Below are 17679 nucleotides of genomic sequence, written 5' to 3' on the forward strand. Positions count from 1 at the left end.
TAGAAAACAATGGGCGGAACTAAATAAAATGGAATTTTGAAAGGGGATCTGAGGTTATGAAGCCTGCATATCACAGATAAGACGTCAAAAGACAAATTTAAAAAGCAGGCAACATATCCTAAGGGTGATTATACAGTATTCAAGTAGGAATACTGGAACCACCCAAGTTGAAAATGGCCAAAAAGAAGAAACTAAAAATACCACATTACATGTATACACAACAATAATGTCGTGCTGAACGATTTTCAAGGATCGAAAATATAACATCATTGATTAAATGTACGGGGAGACTTTTTACAGCCGCAATCCCATCTGAGTAAAATTAAAGATGTTGCCTTCAAAGAACTCTCTTGTGAACCGCCCAAGGATGTAAAGATAAACAAGGACGCTGTGAGTGGATAAAATGGGCCATTGGTTCCATATAATTGCTTCTAATCTTTTATAAATATAAATATTTTTGTGTATTTCAGGGAGAAATGTTGGTTGTGTGAGGCAATGTTTGCCAACAAGACTCACCTACACAATCACCTCACGTCCGTAGCCCATCGAAGATTAACTGTGATATGCCCATGGTGTAAAGGACGAGACCGTACGTTCACTAGAATAGCTGATTAAGAGGTACATTATAACTCTATTCATACTAAAGTCCATGTTTCGAAGAAGGAATTTTCAAGGAATAATTGGTTTTATCTTGCTAAGTACCCTAAGGACTATGCCAAAGTTGTTGGCAAGATAACACCGTATGACAGCGAGGAGGCGTATCAAGCAAGGCAGGCAGTTAGTATGTGCGCACCAGGATTTAATGACAAGAAAAAGAGATTAGAAGAATTGAATAATGGATGGAAGGAGGCAGATAATACAGTTGGGAGAGAAGGGAGTGAGTCAGCAGATAGACGAGTTATTAACAGACGGCGGGAAAGAGAATTACCAACAGGTTCAGAAGGGTTGATGATGGGGGCCATAGGAGAAGCAAGTGCAGAAAGGACAGGAGCTCAGAGAGACATGGAAGTGGGAAAGATAAGGAGTATGAAAGGAATGAAGTGCCAGTTAGGAGAGGTGATAGTGAAAAGGACAAGAGCAATGCTGAAAAGAGAATGTCAGAGAGGGGTGACAGTGTCAAAGTTGATACAGAGAGTGGGGAACAGCAGAGTACTAGTACTGGGAAACGTAAAAGGCAGGAGAGTGTAGGGAAAGATAGTAAACAGTCGAAGACAGACGCAGCAGATGAGGACGGATTTACATCTTACTTGGACGACATTGACTTTGGAGATGAAGCAGGAGGGGATGTTGCTACGGAAGTGATTGAGCAGGATGGTCCAGGGAAGGAAACATCAGGTGAAGTCATGGAGGTGAGTTAGGGAACAGCTAATGTTTAGATGGGAGCAAGGATAAGATGATGATTGAAAGTGATTCAGGGGCGTCAACTCGTTCCAATACTACAGGTTCCAGTTTCTTCACCATATTTCGTGGACAAGGCGGGAATATCAAAGATAGAGCCTACAGGATTTTACAAAAAGTTTGTATGCCTGTGTGTCCACCTGCAAAGCGTGATTGGAATGTCACTACGGAGTTAGATGTTGGTGCTGGGCTAGTTTTGGAGTGGCCGCCTCAGAACTGGCGAAAACTTACAGCTGACCAAAGACTCATGGCCCGTGAATATGCTGCAATATTCATCGAGAAGAAGGGCAACAAGAACTTCCCTGAAATCTCGAGGAAGCTCTTGTTGGACAAGTATCAATTTATGAGTTTGGAGGGAGAAGGCAAGCCGCCGGAGGAGGAATGCGCCTCAGACAAGATCGATGCCAAGATTAGACTTTATAACTTTTCATATGTGAAAGGAATTGTAAAAGGTGAAATAGAGGCTTCTAGGGTAGCATGGGGCATTGTTAAGAGCATCGAGAGAGCGGAAAGATGGACCGATACAGATGAAATGACGGACATGCTTGACAAGCATGGCTTGAAAATTAGACTTTAACTAAGGCTGTGACTGGGTTGATCACTGTTGTTGTTATTGTTGTTGTATCTAAAGGATTGTTCTGGTGGTTAACTTTGGAAATGTAAACAAAAGACTATTGTTATTGTTATTCTTTTTCAAACATGTTTAAAGTAATATGTAACTTTATAATTGATGCATTTGTTCTCTATAATGTATGTTATTGCTGTTTTTTTTATTTCATGAGTAAATTGACACTGTTTATTCATTGAATGCATGTTTTTCTTGTTAATAGACATTAAATAATCCAGGAGGATTATATTTATAAAGGAGGGGGAAGTGTAATGTGAGCTCATATACAATTCCTGCTTCTTTATTATTTGAACATTAAAAAGTGTTTAAAATACCGTTCTGTCCTTTGTGATTGTTAACAATGTCTTTGTTGAGAAATACAAGGTACGTTGACTGAAAGTAAATTTATACTTCCGGATAGCGAAAACAAATGACAATGTCGGAAAGTCATTCAAGGCTTAACTGTTATTGTAGTAACTTATTAGCATATGCACTTACTGTAAACTAACTTGTTTGTTCGCATATCCCATATTTATTCAAGTTGCAGGCTAATTCTATTTATGCTATCAATATCAATTTCTTACAATGAACTCTAATCTATCAATATTTATCACTTTTTTATTTCTTGTTATCACTCTTTATTGAAATGTCCTTGGTGCCTATTATGTCATAGAAATGCTTTTATTTATATTTCTCAAAATCTTTTTATTTCTGGTATTCTTTTATACTTTTAAACAAAATGCTCATTGGCCAATTCTTATTCTGTTCCATTTTTGTGTCGCCTCTACGGAGTAGTGGCGACATATAGGGATCACTTCTCCGTCGTCTGTCTGTCCGTCTGTCCGTCTGTCTGTCTGTCTGTCCGTCTGTCCGTCCGTCCGTCACAAAACTTGTCCGGACTACCCCTCATAAACTACTGGTGCAATTTCATCCAAACTTTACAGGAATGATCAGTATCAAGTCTAGTTGTGCATATTGTCAGCATTTTCCGGTTCAATGATTTTTGTCAGAGTTATGGCCCTTTAGAAATTTTTAATTTTAAAGTTTGTCCGGACTACTTCTCTTATACCACTGAAGCAATTTCAATGAAACTTTACAGGATTGATCTGTAGCTCAAGTCCTTGCGCATATTGCAAGGGTTTTCCGGTTGAATGATTTTTGGCCGAGTTATGGCCCTTTGATAAAAAGGTGTTTTTTTTCTGTGTGTTGCCAGATACACAATAGCTTGTCCGGACTACTCCTCATAAACTACTGGTGCAATTTCATCCAAACTTTACAGGAATGATCAGTACCAAGTCTAGTTGTGCATATTGTCAGCATTTTCCGGTTCAATGATTTTTGTCAGAGTTATGGCCCTTTAATAGTTTTTATTTTTAAAGTTTGTCCGGACTAGTTCTCTTATACCACTTATGCAATTTCAATGAAACTTTACAGGATTGATCTGTAGCTTAAGTCCTTGCGCATATTGCACAGGTTTTCCGGTTGAATGATTTTTGGCTGAGTTATGGCCTTTTGATAAAAAGGTGTTTTTTTCTGTGTGTTGCCAGATACACAATAGCTTGTCCGGACTACTCCTCATAAACTACTGGTGCAATTTTATCCAAACTTTACATGATTGATCAGTACCAAGTCTAGTTGTGCACTGTCCGTCTGTCTGTCCGTCTGTTACAAAATTTGTCCTAACATGAAATTGGCCATTATGAGGCGACACATGTGATTACTGATCGCTCTTGTTTGCTATTAGTATATTTAGAGATTAAGTAAGTATTTTTTATGGAAGTCAAAGTACTACATTTTGTTACTTTATATGACAGTCGTTTAGCGCTTTTTTATTTAGGTAATAAACATCTAACATCCTCTAAAACGATTATTAAAACGTTATAAAACTAATGTTGACCTTTCTAAAGAAGTTATCTTATAGTCGTTTTGGAGGCACGTGCCTCTAAAGCATGCTCAATATTGATAATCATTGTCTTACATTTATCTCTAGCTTATCCCTGATCATCATCTTAAGAGAAAACATGTGCACCAAGAATGATAAAAATACTCACGTTTGCTTTCTGAAAAAAAATGACAAGCATACAAATACACTTTTCAAATGAATTTTAGTGATACATAGCGCCGAAAGCTGCAGACTTATTACATTTAAAGTAGTAAAAGTTATTTGAATTTCAGAAGACTGCACATCCTTATAATAAATGCTTCTTTCTTAACGATTAACTTGTCATGATTCATCAATCTTTTTATATTGTTTTCCTCTTTGCTCCACAAAAATTAAACATTCACTTATAAAAAGTAACTGTGTATCGGAATGTTGAATGAAGAAACATACATTTATTGATGGTATTGTCCCAACAATATTGACCTGACACTTCATTTACTTTCGTAAAGGTCATTTGAATATAAAATGACCAATATCTATCGAATGTATCGATATATTTGCTAATTTCACTCGTCAGTGAGCTTTGGTGTATTGGTATAGATGTAAGACCACCGATCTAAAGGTATCTGGTTCGATTCCTTACCAACACTACGTTATGATTTCTTTTTTTTTTAAATTTACTTGCAAAAATTAATTTGAAATCATTTTACTACACCTGATTTTAGCATACCTTTTAAATGGTGTTTTATACAAAATTATATACTTTATTTCATACGGTTCTCTTTGTGACGTTATGCAATTGTATATGCTTTAGCGCATACACGCTATAAAGACAGTTATTTGAAATACAAAATAGATAGGACATACAACAAAAAGGTTTGCAATAGTTTTAAAAGAGTGGCAACTTTAAAAATAAAATAAACAAGCAATTATCATAGTATTGCAAGCAATCCATACGTCCCCTACCGGTAAGAGCCCAAGCAACATTCTGAAGGGCCATTGGCCATTCACTTATGTTCCTATTTTAAGTAAATTTGTTGAAAAAGTTCTTTAAAAGTGATCACAGGAAACAGTTTTTATGTACAGACAGACGGACTGAGGAACACTCTAAAGTTATTTTTTAAAACATCCCTGTTATCAAAATATAACATTTTTAAAAATCTATCATGATTGAAGAAGTTGGAGTAAAAATTACCAATTTCTCAAAAAAAAGTTCAAAAGGGGCATAATTCTGGAAATAGTCTTGCTAGAGTATTGAACACTCACAAATTTTGAGTGACAATAAGAAACATTTATATTAAGTTTGAAGTAGATACATTCAGAAAAAGAAGTTATTAAAAAAAACAATTTTTTTTCATGAAAATTTTAAGTTCAAGGGAGGTAATTCTGATAAATTTTGTGCTAGAGTTGTAAACCTTGTCACATATGATGTGGTTGATGACAAGCAACTTATATTTAAAGTTTGAAGAAAATACCTTAAGAAATAAAGAACTTATAGTGAAAAAAACTTAAAAACTAGAATCAGAAATCTTGAAATTCAGTCTATTTGTTGCCATAGCAACCAGAATTTTCAACATAGGAAGATAAAAAAATATGTGCATAATTTCCATACTGCCATCTACCCATATGTCAAGTTTCATAAACATATTTTCAGTACTTTTTGTGTTATCACTGGATCCAGGTTATGTGTAAAATTTGCCGTATTGTCAGTCTATTTGTTGCCATAGCAACCAGAATTTTCAACAAAGGAAGAAAAGAAAAAGACGTGCATAATCTCCATACTGCCATCTATCCATATATCAAGTTTCATAAAAATATTTTCAGTACTTTTTGCGTTATCCCGGGATCCAGGTTATGTGTAAAATTTGCCATATTTTCAGTCTATTTGTTGCCATAGCAACCAGAATTTTCAACATAGGAAGAAAAGAAAAAGACGTGCATAATCTCCATACTGCCATCTATCCATATATCAAGTTTCATTAAAATATTTTCAGTACTTTTTGCGTTATCGCGGGATCCAGTTTTGTGGACGGACGGACTGACGGACGGACAGACGGACAGACAGACAGACGGACAGACGGACGGAGGGTAAACCTAAAGTCCCCTCCGGTAAACCGGTAGGGGACTAAAAATGAATCGCTGAAACAGGATTCGAACCTATCAGTTTACTTCTATAATCTTCAAGTGAAGGCCTTTTACCAACTGCGCTAAGACGGGTTTTTAATTTACACCATTTTAACAATTGGATATTTAGATTCATATCGATTTACAAGTAGATCGTAACGTTTACGGAATATACCGACAACAGGGTCAAATGCAAGAGTGCCAGATCAATATTGTTGGACAATACATGGTTTTCTTTAGGATAATATGGAATCAAACAGTATTTATTTAGTCTCGATTGTAAAACAGATAATTATTAGCAACGAATACCAACATATAATCTGTTCAATAGAAACAACGTTATATAAATCACATTTAAGTCCGCTTCCATCAACTGACCAGTACTGCTGCCATAAGAGGAGAACAGTGCAGAACCAAAGAAGACCATGGCCCTTTGGTTAATAAGCTGAAATTTTAAGTACAAGGTCACCGCCGCTTTCTTTAACAAAACTATCAATGAGGCAAACATTAAAATTATCTTACGGAAATGCCGTTTCAACGCATTTAATATAGCGGTTGCACGTGTTGTATGTACATTCTCCATGTAATAGTCCGATATGTTTTATTAACACATTTAATGTATTCGTTATGTATGTTGTATTTACACAAATCATGTATTCGTTCAGTAAACTTTGAAGGCATGCTTATCAGCACATGAGTTACAATATTCAGTAGTTTTACATTATGATATGTCAGAGAGACTTGTTACAGAAACACTTTACTACTAAGTTAATGCTATATCGTTTTTCATCTTGTCTTCTTTGCGTTTAAATATTGGTAGTTGTATAAGGAACAAGTCTATGATTTCCACGATTGTTAACATACTGGCACCAATAAACAAACCCATAGCTCCACCAATATCACCTGAAATCAAGAAATGTCAGATTTAGAAAATCATTTATTTTTAGAAACCGTTAATTTTGTCAACTGCTTAAAATCACAAAATAGAGGACATGCCTATTTAGAGATAATATATCTTATTGTTTATAATCATTAGGGAGTTGAGCATCGATGGATGTTAAACTAACTGAGATACATGTTGTGCTATAAATAAATACTTTATAGTATTTAAGTGGCATTATGCCCATCCAAGTGTAAATGGTTAGTAACCAGGTAAAGATCAAAATAATCTAACCAATTTGCCATAATTTTGTTCAATTCTTATATTTTAGTATGAAAAAAAATCAATAATCCATATAAGCAGCATAATTTTTTCATAAATATCCTTTAGAAAATATCGGAAACAAAGAGTGGGGCAGTCTTTTTAAAATTTAGATCATTTTTTATATTTATCACTAAAATTTTTATTATTCCTTATTATAATAGTCACTTTTGTCTTTTTTTTAGAAATACTTCTTATTAACTTGACAGGGACAATAACGAGCACAGTGTCACCTGTATTTAAAGCATTACTTTAACAAATGATTATGTATTTCTCAACAACAAGACTAATATAAATAAAATTAGATTTAAAACTTAACCTTTTGTTTTCTATAAATTAATATTTTGAAAATATTTTCTGTAAAAATATGTCACATATATCTAAAGTTGTCTGAATAATGTTATCCTCCAAGTAAATGATTTAGAATGATAAAGATGTATCAATTGTATTTCAACCAGCTTGTTTTGATTTGCTTTTATATTACACATAAAAGTCACATACTATTATGACACTTATGGTAGTTACATATTAAATTATATAGAATTTTAAAAAAACTTTAGCACGTATATTCAAATATATTTTATATCTAATTTTAAATACTTTATCACGTATATTCAAATAAGAAAATATATACTTACAAATTAAAGCAAAAAAGTCGTAAGCTTTGTGTTGACTAATGTATTCGTAGCTCAGCTGCCGATAAAAAATGTCCAACTGTAGAAAATTCTGCCTGGAAAGTAAATAGAGAGATCTTTACTAAATGATTTGAACCTGAACATAAACACACTCAAAGACAAAAGAAAGTGACTTTACTCTAATAATTATGTGATATAAAGTCTATCTTTGTAAATATAGATGAAATACATGTATGAGCGAATTGCATGTTTCGCTGCTGATTAACCGTGCCTTATAAAGCCCCAAAAATTATAGACATTTTTTAAATCTGGCATCAAAATATACCAGCTGTTTTAAATCATGTTTTATTTGTACTCGCACATGTTATAACACTTGTTTTAGAAATGAAAAGAAGAAAGTATGCAGGATAAATTTCTATACTAACTTGAGGAACTTCCCATCAACAACAATGTCATTCTTGAATTTTTCCAGATGAACAGTTACACCATCATTTGCGATAAGGAAGTCCTCGTCTTTGTTAAAGACGTGTTGTCGAACATCAAGTTCATGCAACTCATTTATTTTCCCAGTCCACTCATCCAGAACTACGGAAATATTTCTCAGAAACAAAGCATTATCAGTATAGTTATAATACTCTATGGAATCTTCGTCTGTAATAATTGTTGTCCATATATTTTTCACTGGTTTATTCAGAAGATTTGTCAAGTCGTTTATCTGTTGGCCTCTTGTTTGAACTTCTTGGAAAAAAATCCTTAAAATATTAACCAATAGTTTTGTCTCGTTTGATAAGAAAACATGAGCTAGATTCATAAGATTGCCTTCAGAGCTATCTGTATAATTTTTCATTAGTGCTATGATTTGTTCCATATTAGGTAAAATGTTTGTGGTAATATTACTCAGTAAAGTCACCAACGCATTTAAATTTTGTCTTAAATCAACAATGTTTGCATTAAAAGACGACCACTCGTTTTTAAAACTTGTTATTCTTTCCTGTATTACCCGAGTTGGCAATTCTATCCCTTGCGAATATACAACGCTTTTACTAAACATAAATGTCCGGCACGCATACTGAAACCGTTCGTATACATAATTCAGTTCAGTATCATTTACAGTTCTGTTCTCATACGCTATTGTGGCTTGATCTATAAACATACTGAGGACGGTATCCATTAAATCAAAGTCACTGGAATTCAATGTTGGAACGTATTTAAGCATATAGTGATTGTGATGCATTGAGTAGTTCATCAGAGGTTTAGGAACGATGTATGGATTATGAGCGCGCGGCAAATCTTCAAATTTATAATCAAATATAGGCGTTCCTGATATAAACGAACTAAGTAAAAGGGTTATATTTTCCCGCGCTTTTTCAGCAATCTTTTTTCTAACAGTAAGAGAGTCCAGTATAAGCTGGTATAATTCAAATCTGCTGGAATAATCTGTATTATTCTCGGTAGCTAGACGTTCGATTCGTCTTTTGTTCACTAATGCAAATTCAGCATAAGCATTTGCAACGTTTTTAAGGGTTCTCTCTTCCATTGCTTCACGACCCCTTAGAAAGTTCTTTTCTATAGAATAATCTTGGTATCTGTATATTCTATCTTTAACAGTATACACGTCTGTCATTTCTGTTACCACATTTTCCGTTACATTTCTTTGATTCGCGAGGCAGTTTGCAATAGAGGAAATAACCTCCTTCAATTGAGTAAACTTATCGTAAAATGTTTCTGCTATTGATTGGAAGAATCCAAACGTGTCTTTGTCCATTTTTGACGTAATCTCCGAGGCATTCTCAAATTTCTCAACCAATTCTGTAGCTTCTGATGACGTGAGTAGTTTGTTGACCAGATGGTTTGAAATAGAGGCATATGATACAGAGGGATCGTAAATGGCGAAGTAACAAGGAACTGGGCAACCGCAATCCTCACGTAAAGACTTTGAAAACTCAGCTGAAAATATAGCGTTAGAAATCTATGCAAACATTAAGTTTGAATTAACGCATTTACTTTTCAAAATTCACTGTATATTTCGTTTAAAAATGGTAACATTTTATAAGACTATAGTTATTGTTATAAATATCTTTTAAAATCTTATCTTTTGTGCGCAGTAATCCATAAAGGTGGTCGTTAAAAATGTTAGGTTGAAAATATAGATGAAAAACTATTTGTACACTTACCTTTAAGATCGACGAGGCAAGAGTAGTATGCGCCTAGAGTACATACTGGTATTGACCCTGTAAAATTATAATGAATTAATTCCATATTTCACAATTATTGACATCCCCAGTACAACGGAATATGAGTAAGACATACTTTCCGTATGGGGAAATAAAAAACTTGTCTTGTGTAAAAATGAAAACAGCTTGAAAGGTTTAGCAATTTATAAGTCATTCTTAAGTAGATTTGTATCCAATTATCCAGCTAGTAGATAGTTGGTTATTTGAATATACAACTACCAACTACTTACCAAATTGACGCTCATCCAATTAGTAGTATTTCTACATACAATTAAATGTGACTGTATACATAATGAATTATATTTTACTATAAACCGTTTGCTGCAGCAATGATAATGTGTTTTATTTATAATTTAAACTGCATGAATGTGAAAACAATGCTCAATGCTTTAAAGGTTACACAACTGCATACATCATAACACAAACCGGTAGAGTGGTACAAGGTAAAGTTAACAATTGTTTCACCAATGCTTAGTTGTTTTAAAAATATTTATTTAAGCGCGATTGCGAAACAAGTTCTTGCAGTTCTTTTCGCTGCCACTTCCTGGAACCAACCAGTTCTGGTGTCATATGAAGTAATATGGTCGTGACCCAAGTAGGGCTCGAATCAATGATCCCTGGGTTGATAGGCAGATAACTTAAACATTAGGCCATCACTCCCCTTTACATGTTATGTTTGATACATGCTTAACACTATGCTTAGTTAAATAAATATAAACAAATGACCTTTTTGGTCAGGCATGTAGATATCCCTACAGCCACATGTCTTATGTGCCAGATCAACTAGACAATCTAAATAACATTCCTCGGTTGTATAGAAGTCTGTATGTGACAACTTCTTTGTATCACATTCTCCGTATGGCTTCGGAAGGTTTTCAATCTGAAATAAATATAATTACTACTGTGCTCTGTGTATTTAAAAAATGGTTGATAATAACACATAATATTGATTATATTTTCAGAACTCTGATCTTATGTAATTATCTTTCGTTAATTTCGAAGTCAGTACAAAAGTGTACATTTTAAATGAACATATAAAAGAAACATATTTGAAGTAAAGACAAGCATGACTCTGTTTTTGGAAACTGAAGGGACACATCTCTAGATATTACCACACAAATGCATTTGTATAATTATCGCTCTTTTTCAAACAATGCAAATCAAATTAAATAAATATTTAATAAAACATATATTATTTAAAAAAAAGCTAGGAATACATTTGCAACAAGATTATAAAAGAAAGATTTATGTATATGTTAAAAGGCATACCGTCATAAACTTGACACCGACAAACGCATGTGTTCCGGTGGGCACTGCCTGACCAAGCTCGTGCACGAACGGCATTTCTCGTGAGTCATGTAATAATATTTTGATACCAGCTGCATCATGAGGGCCGGTCATGTACTCATACTGCTCCACATTCAACGTCACTCGTAACCCAGAATCTACTCCTTTATAAACGAAATTTACAAAAAGCAAATGTCAAAATATTTTTATAATTTTAATGGTTAGTCTTCATAAATCAACGTTCAAAGGATTTTATATATTAGAACGTAATTAATAGTTATACAGATACTTTCATCTCCTTTAAATTGAATATAGTAATAAAGTAAATTATTTACATTTTTGATACTATGTACAGAAATTTCTATAAGATACTGTCTTTAAATAATTTTTATTGCGTGCTTATTATTGAAATAAAGGAAACAACGGAATGGATGTCAGGTAGATATGTAGAGACAAATCATAGGGTAGTTTAATACAGTAACTCTAATAATTGTCTAAGCATGAAAAACAACTGCTCTTAATTGAAACGTTATACATGTATGTAAGCATGGTATTTGTAATGTTAAGAAAAAAACTTGGATAACAATATTAATGTAGAATGACATGTTACTAGAACATGTTACACATGTAAAGTATATACCTGACGAGGACACCAACATGTCCTGCTTCTTCTTCTTGAAAATATAACATACACCATGATCTGTTAGGATCATTTCAAAGTCTTCATGACTACAGTTGCCATTCTTCCATACACAACTAGCACAAAATAAATCATTGAATTTCATATAATATCTAAGTAGACTGTTACTATTGATAATCACCAGTACTAAATAAACGATTTCCATTCGATATTGTTTAGACATCGTTAAGCTCCTGTGCAACTCACTTTCTCGAAATCAATTCTTCAAGGTTTTTCCTACATATTACGAAAGAAATGCATGAAACTTTGAAGACGTGTAGATATTTAACAGTTTTCACATATGTTATCGTCACGTTATCCGATTTTTGAGATATTTTATTTGTCGTTCGTAATTCAGAAACAGTCAATGTAGTGTATCTTTAAAAATAACTGTTTATATTTATAGAAATAATTGTCGGTTTCCTTTTTGCTTATTTAAGACAAAAGAAAGAAGTAATTACTTTTTATACGTGTCAAGTTACTGCATCAATCATAAACTGCATACAAAATATGTTGCATCATTACCTTATTATGAAGTCTTCTTTTGTATGAGCAAGAGATGTATATAATTCTTCTAAACTTAGATCTGTAGCGTTAAATTGTTCAAGTTGTTGCAGGGAGATGGTTCCAGTGGTTGAGAATAGGAGTTCTATTAGTCTGTATCTATGAGTTTCAGACGCTTTAGTTGCCCTGAAACATGAGAAATAAGTGAATGTACAATAAAGGGAGCTCCCTGAGGTCCAAAAGCTTAAAAACATAAAAAAATGAATTTCTCTCGTAAATCAGCTTGGGCACATAAAATAATAAAGATAATCTAAAGATAATTAAGGAATATACACACAAAGTTTTGGCCATTTGATACTTTCGTTTTGTCCTTAACTCCCAAAATAAAGCAAATATATCATATAATGCACCAGTTAGTTGAGGGGAATATCTTCATAAATGAGCATTGCACTGCTGGACCATTGAGGTCATGTTTTATCTTGGCAACCAAAAAGGCAAGGTAGGGTCAAATAACAGTTCAGACAGGGGCTTTCAGTAGAGAATTAACCATCTGACTCGGGTCGGTGTCTTCATTTGGTTATATTTAACCAAATGCCAGTGAGAACTGAATTGACGCTTATTGTAAAGACATATAATACATGTATATGGTAGACAAAGAGACAGCTGGGAAATATCACTTGCACTACAATTACCTGTTTGGTATAGTTCCTATTGCAAATCAGAATATTATCAATATGTCATGCATTGTATGAATGTATATACTCGTATAAAATTAACGGTTTAATCTATATCACATAACTATAACTTATATCAAATCAGTTAAATATTAATTAGGGCATAATTATGTCATCTATGTAAAGGTCCTGTTGAAACCGACTGTACCTGAAAGCATTTTGATTACAGATGGTGACCGCAGGAAAATCAAGCGTCTGGTTGTAATTGATCTTCACGTTCACAGCGATAGGACGCTCGTAGAAATAGCCAACTCTGTCGATGATTTGCAGTATAACACCAGTAAGACAGGCAAGTACAAAAATCAACCACATAAACCTGTCAAATAAACAAGAAAATACGTGAAATGTTTTATGTTGTTGCTTTTGTTGTTTTTGTTTTGTATTTAACATTCTGAGTAAGTTTCTTGAAAATTTTAGACATGAAGTTAAAGCTAGTTTATACAAATCTTTAAAAAAATAAAAAAGTTAATTATCATCAATATAGTTTTGACATTTAACTCATTCGACCCGTACGCCGAGTATAGTCGTCGTCTTTATCTGTTATCGTGTACCGCGCGCCGAGTATAGTCGTCGTATAAAATTTATCGGCTATCCCGCATGACGAGAGTAGTCGTCGCGTATTGAACTACTACTGTATACCGCGTGACGAGTTATGTCGGCGCATTTCATTGGTTGTTTCGACGGGTTATATTAAGATTTGAGGTATTTTGACCAATCAGGAAACGCGTTATGTGTATAGTATAAAGGTTTACCTATACGAAAGTGAAAATTTTACCGAAATATCTCTATCTGAAAAAAAGTTATAATGCGTTAAAAAAATGGAAAATCGGAAGAATTTATTTGACATAATGTTTGATACGGACACGGAAAATGGCGCAAATTCGGATTGTGACATTAGTCTCGATAGTGAAAGTGAGATAGAATCAATCTGATAGATCGAGTGACAGTCAAAGTGAAAATGAAAGTGCGGACGAAAATGTGAAATATTCTCAGTGGAAGACAAACGATCGGTCAGAATTGCCTAAGAGACCATTCACAGGCCCAAATCCAGATCTTGATTCGGATTCAAATGAATTTGATTTCTTTGAACTGTTCTTTTCTGTGTTTCTGATTGAGCTACTTTGTAGACAGTAATTTTGATTTTGTGTACAAAAATATTTAGTCTAGGTGATTACCTTTTTTTCATTCCTTTTTATCAAGAAAAGTAACATAATTGAAAGCGCTAGAAAATAAGAGTAACTGTTCTAATGTAAGAAATACAAAAATGTAAATACCTTACAGTTTTTGTATTTATTTTGTAATTATTTTTATATTATTATTATATATAATTTTTATAATTATTATATATAATTTTGAAATTATCTAAAATTAATCCACACATATAACAATTTTCATTCATATTTCATAGATGGATTATTTTTTCTGGCTAATATTTTCTTACTTTTAGACACAGTAGTAAAGATAAATTATTTAAATATTGTTTTCTTTGAAATTTTCTTTAAAAAAAAACAACAGGAAAATAAAAGTTTTTTTTAATGAATATGAATTTCTGATGTATATACACCTCTGCACCATAAATGTTACATTTCGTGTCTGTTTTTATGAGCTCCACAACAAATACTTATATTTGCTCATTAGTCATTACTATACTTATTTATTTGCATAATGCTTCCAAAGTATTCATTTCTAATTTGTAAATTAGCAGTAAATTTCTCAATATATTTTTTAAATTATTATATTATGGAGAAGAATGTTTTAATAGAAATTTATACAAAAAATAAAGTTCTTTTATTACAAATAAACTGATTTTATGTTGAAAATCTTCTTTATTTTATTGATAATAAATCAGTCCAACATGTTGCCATAGTGATGGAAGTTACACCACTGATTAGGTAATTTTATTGCCAACATTTATGTGTCATTTCAGCTTGATTGGATTAAAAATGAGATTGCCAGAGGCAAATTACATAATGCACCCCCTATTATTTATGACCTGTCAATAAAACAGTGCAATATCCCTCAGGGAGACAGTTTAGATAAAATCAATAAGGTACCTAGGAGTTGGCTTATCAGTTATCAGTAGGGTTTAAGTGGTACACAGTGTACAGGGTTGAATGAGTTAATGATATAAATTATCTTTGGAAAAATCTTCATTTAATGTATGACTTATGCGTAAGGCATGGGACAATTTATTTAATTTGTCTATTGATTGATTGGTTGATTTTCTTAAGACCTGGCTGTCAAGGATAACCTACGAAAGTACAAGCACTTATTTCCAGTAGGGTCCTTACCGCAACAGACTCTAGAGACAGCTATGAGATACAAGGGAGTCCGGGAACCAGTCACTAGCTCTTATTGAATAAATCCCTTGGTTCTTTTACATGCCCAGTGTAAAGCACTGATACATGCGAGGATTACCTGGGTTACTTACCAGTTAACCTCTAGGTAGGTGGGAAACACTGAAAGTGTCTCTGAAAAATCCTAAGGGTGTTACCCAGGATCGAACCCGGAACCTCAGGAGTGACAGTCAGTGGTCTAACCAACTGAGCTATCGCGCCACCTAGATATCAAACGATGCATACTTCTGATGTGCACAGCAAATTGAAGTTTTCCTTTATTTCATAATTTGTTATCAAACGTTTTTGTTTTCATGTTCTATACTATTACAACCAACCAGCTTCATTTCGACATGTACTCAGGAAACAATTGCAAACACAATACTTCTATAATTTTGATATCAATGTCTAAATACTTATGGGGGAATATATACCAGATGGCGCACTTTACTTGCCATGCTAACACCTTTTTTTTCTCTGATGAAACTTTTAAGATGTTATATAAGCTGAAAAAAGTTGCAACATATTCCCCCGAAGTTGAAAGGAGAATAAATACAAGTAATTTAAACATTAATTTTTTTTATAAATCAATGCTTTGTTACAGGTCTTTTAGAACAAACACTTCTATTTGCCCTAGAATTTACCAACTATTTTTCAAATCTTGTTTTTATTCTGTTTGTCGTTACCATGGCAACCTAACGAAAACCATCCGTGTCGGCATACACAAAAATTCCAGTAGGCCTATCTTTAAAGGACGGTCATTACTAAGAATTTCCTGCCAACTGCATTACGTGTGGAGTAAGACAAGGAGCGTCTATTACTCAATAAATAGACTTGCTATCGCGTTGTTAACATTTTCATGATTTCTGTAATCGTTTCACTTCTCTGTCTTTTACAGACATGTGGAAAGACATTTATGGCTGATAAGAATTTCTAAATCTTAAATGATATTGTGTCGCCTTTTCTTTTATACATGTACTTTACTGTGATAGGCATGTTATTTAGGTATAAGTCATTTTATGTATTTTTGAGTACCAGTTATTATTATCCCCTGCCGAAAAGGCGGCGGGGGATATAGAAATAGTCTCCGTCCGTCCTTCCGTCCGACATTTTTGTCCGGAGCATATCTCTAAAAGTATTTGAGTAATCAACTTGAAACTTCATAGCTGGATAGACCTCATTAAGGAGGAGTGCAGTGCACAAGAATGATAACTCTACCCTGCATAATTTTTGAGTTATTGCCCTTTGTTATTTTTCAAAATTGATTTTTGTCCAGAGCATAACTCCAAAAGCCTATGAGATATCAACATGAAACTTCATAGGTGCATAGATCTCACTGAGGAGGTGTGTAGTGCACAAGAATGATAACTCTACCTTTTATAATTTTTGAGTTATTGCCCTTTGTTATTTTTCATACTTAATTTTTCACCTGAGTGGAGCATAACTCAAAAAGTGTTTGACATATCAACATGAAATGTCATAGGTGGATAGATCTTATTGAGGAGGAATGTTGTGCACAAGAATGATAACTCTTCCCTATACAATTTTTAAGTTATTGCCCTTTGTTCTTTTGCATGCTATTTTGTCCAGAGCTTTTCTCAAAAAGTATTTGAGGTATCAACTTGAAACTTCATAGGTGGATGGATGTCATTAAGGAGGAGTGCAGTGCACAAGAATGATAACTCTACCCTGCATAATTTTTGAGTTATTGCCCTTTGTTATTTTTCAAAATTAATTTTTGTCCAGAGCATAACTCAAAAAGCCTTTGAGATATCAAAATGAAACTTCATAGGTGCATAGATCTCACTCAGGAGATGTGCAGTGCACAAGAATGATAACTCTACCTTTCATAATTTTAGAGTTATTGCCTTTTGTTATTTTTCATACCTAATTTTTCACCCGAGTGGAGCATAACTCAAAAGTGTTTGAGATGTCAACATGAAATGTCATAGGTGGATAGATTTTATTGAGGAGGAATGCTGTGCACAAGAATGATAACTCTTCCCTGTACAATTTTTGAGTTATTGCCCTTTGTTCTTTTTCATACTATTTTGTCCG

The 17679-nt window shown here is 33.5% G+C and overlaps 1 protein-coding gene across 2 annotated transcripts in view; it reads right to left on the reverse strand.

Annotated features, from left to right (window-relative positions):
- Positions 1-6258: 6258 nt before the first annotated feature.
- The window catches only part of LOC132753933 (uncharacterized), a 37535-nt gene continuing 26114 nt past the window's right edge, over positions 6259-17679 (reverse strand). For both annotated transcript variants that reach the window (XM_060744488.1, XM_060744489.1), the window contains exons 2-10: positions 13434-13601; positions 12573-12737; positions 12009-12124; positions 11351-11532; positions 10808-10961; positions 10022-10078; positions 8273-9794; positions 7851-7942; positions 6259-6914 (exon numbers count right to left, since the gene is read on the reverse strand). In XM_060744488.1, the coding sequence (XP_060600471.1) occupies positions 6775-6914; positions 7851-7942; positions 8273-9794; positions 10022-10078; positions 10808-10961; positions 11351-11532; positions 12009-12124; positions 12573-12737; positions 13434-13601 (2596 nt within the window). In that variant the 3' untranslated portion in view covers positions 6259-6774. The remainder of the gene's footprint in view (positions 6915-7850; positions 7943-8272; positions 9795-10021; positions 10079-10807; positions 10962-11350; positions 11533-12008; positions 12125-12572; positions 12738-13433; positions 13602-17679) is intronic.

This window comes from Ruditapes philippinarum, unplaced genomic scaffold (genome assembly GCF_026571515.1).
Source record: "Ruditapes philippinarum isolate M1 unplaced genomic scaffold, ASM2657151v2 ctg279_1_1_1_1, whole genome shotgun sequence".
Lineage (NCBI taxonomy): Eukaryota > Metazoa > Mollusca > Bivalvia > Venerida > Veneridae > Ruditapes > Ruditapes philippinarum.